The sequence below is a fragment of the Sinocyclocheilus rhinocerous genome, unplaced genomic scaffold (assembly GCF_001515625.1).
Source record: "Sinocyclocheilus rhinocerous isolate Xijiao unplaced genomic scaffold, SAMN03320098_v1.1 scaffold116, whole genome shotgun sequence".
NCBI lineage: Eukaryota > Metazoa > Chordata > Actinopteri > Cypriniformes > Cyprinidae > Sinocyclocheilus > Sinocyclocheilus rhinocerous.
In genome coordinates this window covers 190,495-193,246 of record NW_015649590.1, presented here as the reverse complement: position 1 = coordinate 193,246, position 2,752 = coordinate 190,495, and the positions used below count along the sequence as shown (strand labels likewise).

Genomic DNA, 2,752 nt, shown 5'->3' with positions numbered 1-2,752 from the left:
AATTCCCAACTCCCCTAGAGTTAAACAGTTGAGTTTTACCGTTTTCGAATCCATTCAGCCGATCTCCGGGTCTGGCGGTAGCACTTTTAGCTGTAGCTTAGCATAGATCATTGAATCTGATTAGACCGTTAGCATCTCGCTGAATGGATTCGATGGATTAACTCTAGGGGAGTTGGAAAATGAGCCTATTTTCAAAAATAGTGGAGTGTTCCTTTAAAGGGTCATTATTATGAACAGTCCTCACGGAAATAACTGTTGTGCTCGTACAGTAGCAAACTACAAAAGCGTATCTTGACTGCAGTGTAACAACAGCTTCATCTTCAGCAAACTAGCGACTCACCAGCACTGACTGAACGTTTGCACTTCTGTAGAATGGAACGGTCCGCTGTGATAAGATTCTGTGCCCCCTGCTCGAGTGTCCTGATGGTACGACCCCAGGGTATGTGACAGGAACCTGCTGCAAAGAATGCCAGTGTGAGTACAAACACACACACGCACGCACACACACACACACATACAATTACAAATATACAAATGTGCACACACATACACAACTACACACACTTCACACGCACCCGTGCACACACTCACACATACAAATGCACACATGCACACAACTACAAATATACAAATGTGCACACACATACACAACTACACACACTTCACACGCACCGTGCACACACTCACACATACACATGCACACAACTACAAATATACAAATGCACACACACTCACGTGCACATGCACATACACACGCACACAAATGCACACACACACACACACACAACTACACACACTTGACACACACACACACACACGCACATGCACATACACTAACGCATGCACCTGTGCCCCCTGCTCGAGTGTCCTGATGGTACGACCCCAGGGTATGTGACAGGAACCTGCTGCAAAGAATGCCAGTGTGAGTACAAACACACACACACTCGCACACAGTACTGTACACATACAAACACCACACAAAGACACCACTCTGTGTTCATGGTCTGTTCTGTCACTCCTTATTGCCAACAATAGCACTTTTCTCCCACCACACACACACACACACACTCTCTCCATACAACCGCCTCCACAGGGTTGCCTGACAACTGACCACACACTTGTGTTGCTAAGCTACATCCACACTCCGTCTCCAGAGGTGTCAAGCAGCACATTTACATATTCAAATCAATTATTTATCACAAGCCAATAAACGCAGCCCTGCAAGGGTTATGCAAATCTATACTTGATTTTAAACATTACTTTAAAGCTGTTTCAGTACAAGCTTTATGAAGTGGAAACACAATCACAGATTGGCTGGTTTGTTATTCAGCACTGAGGAATCAATCAGTTAGCGTCGCCTGATGAGCCGCTGTCTCCGAAGCCTAGTGTTTGATTCGGGTCATTATCGTCACAGCTGATTTATTCGGTTATAATTAAGAAGTGAAGATGACCCTGCTGTATTATCAGTCATAGTTGATATCCATGCTAATTTCAGAGTAAGCACTCATTTCTGCAGCGCAAGCCCCTTTCGTTTTAACCCTGCATGAGTTAGTTTACATAGGAGTAGCGAAAATGTACAAAAAGTGAAAACATAACATCATTTATAAATTAAATATTACATAAAAATATAACAAAGCTTGTCTGATTCGACATTAAAAATATAAAACCATTTTTTGAGCTTGTTGAATTTTGCATGCAGTTCATGAATATTTATTATTTGCATAGATGTATTTACACATATTTACGTAAATGTTTAAATATACTACTTTTGCATACTAAATATACTACTTATGATACTTCATCATGATTTCTCATATTTCAAATTTGTATGTATATACATTTATGTATGTAATAAAACAAATGTGTTGTTTTTACATATTTCCACATGATTTATATTTATATTATATTAATATATTACATATATATTTATATTTGTGATTTGTATTTACATAATTTTCCCATTTTCATGTATAAATTCTTCTGTATATCATTTTACATAAAAATAATGTTATTATAAAATATGTTATAAAACATATACAAGTGCTCTATAAATAAATGGTTAATTTTATTATTAATAATGTATCCTGTAAATTTTATAATAATAATATAAATTATATATTTACTATATTATATAAGCTTTCTGACGACATTCTGAAATGTATCGCATTCTGGCAGCAAAGCCATTTCATGTTTACTCTTGGATAATTGGTGGAACCAGATTATGTACTGTAATTACACTAGTATTAGTGCAAGTTAACTTTCCATCCTTACTGAAGTAAAACTGTCTGGTCCGAACTCCATTTCAGAGCTTCAGCGGAATGTTTCGCTCAAAACAAGTCAAGTCAAATCAAGTCACCATTATTTATATAGCGCTTTTTACAATGCCGATTGAGTCAAAGCAGCTTTACAGTATTAAACAGGGAAATAGTGTGTCGAAATAGTGTGCCATTCTCCTCTGGCCAGACGAAACCAGCAGTTTAATGCTAGACTGCAGCAGAGTCAGATTGTGCAGAGGAATAATCTGGTTCCCGTGGTCTTGTCCCGGTGGCCGTCTAGGAGACAAGGTCTTCACTGGGGATCTGTCTCTGGGGCTCATCTAGTTGTCCTGGTCTCCGCTGACATTCAGGGCTGTAGAGGTCCTTTCTAGGTGCTGATTCACAATCTGGTCTGAATATGTACTGGATCCGGGTGACTGCAGTGACCATCTGATCTGGATACAGACGGGATCTGGTGGCTACGGTGACCTCGGAAT

General features: G+C 39.3%; 1 protein-coding gene across 1 annotated transcript in view; it reads left to right on the top strand.

Annotated features, from left to right (window-relative positions):
- Positions 1–2,752, top strand: part of nell2a (neural EGFL like 2a) — a 104,046-nt gene that overhangs the window by 40,390 nt on the left and 60,904 nt on the right. Inside the window, exon 11 of the mRNA XM_016515731.1 lies at positions 372–474. Coding sequence (XP_016371217.1) covers positions 372–474 — 103 coding nt within the window. The remainder of the gene's footprint in view (positions 1–371; positions 475–2,752) is intronic.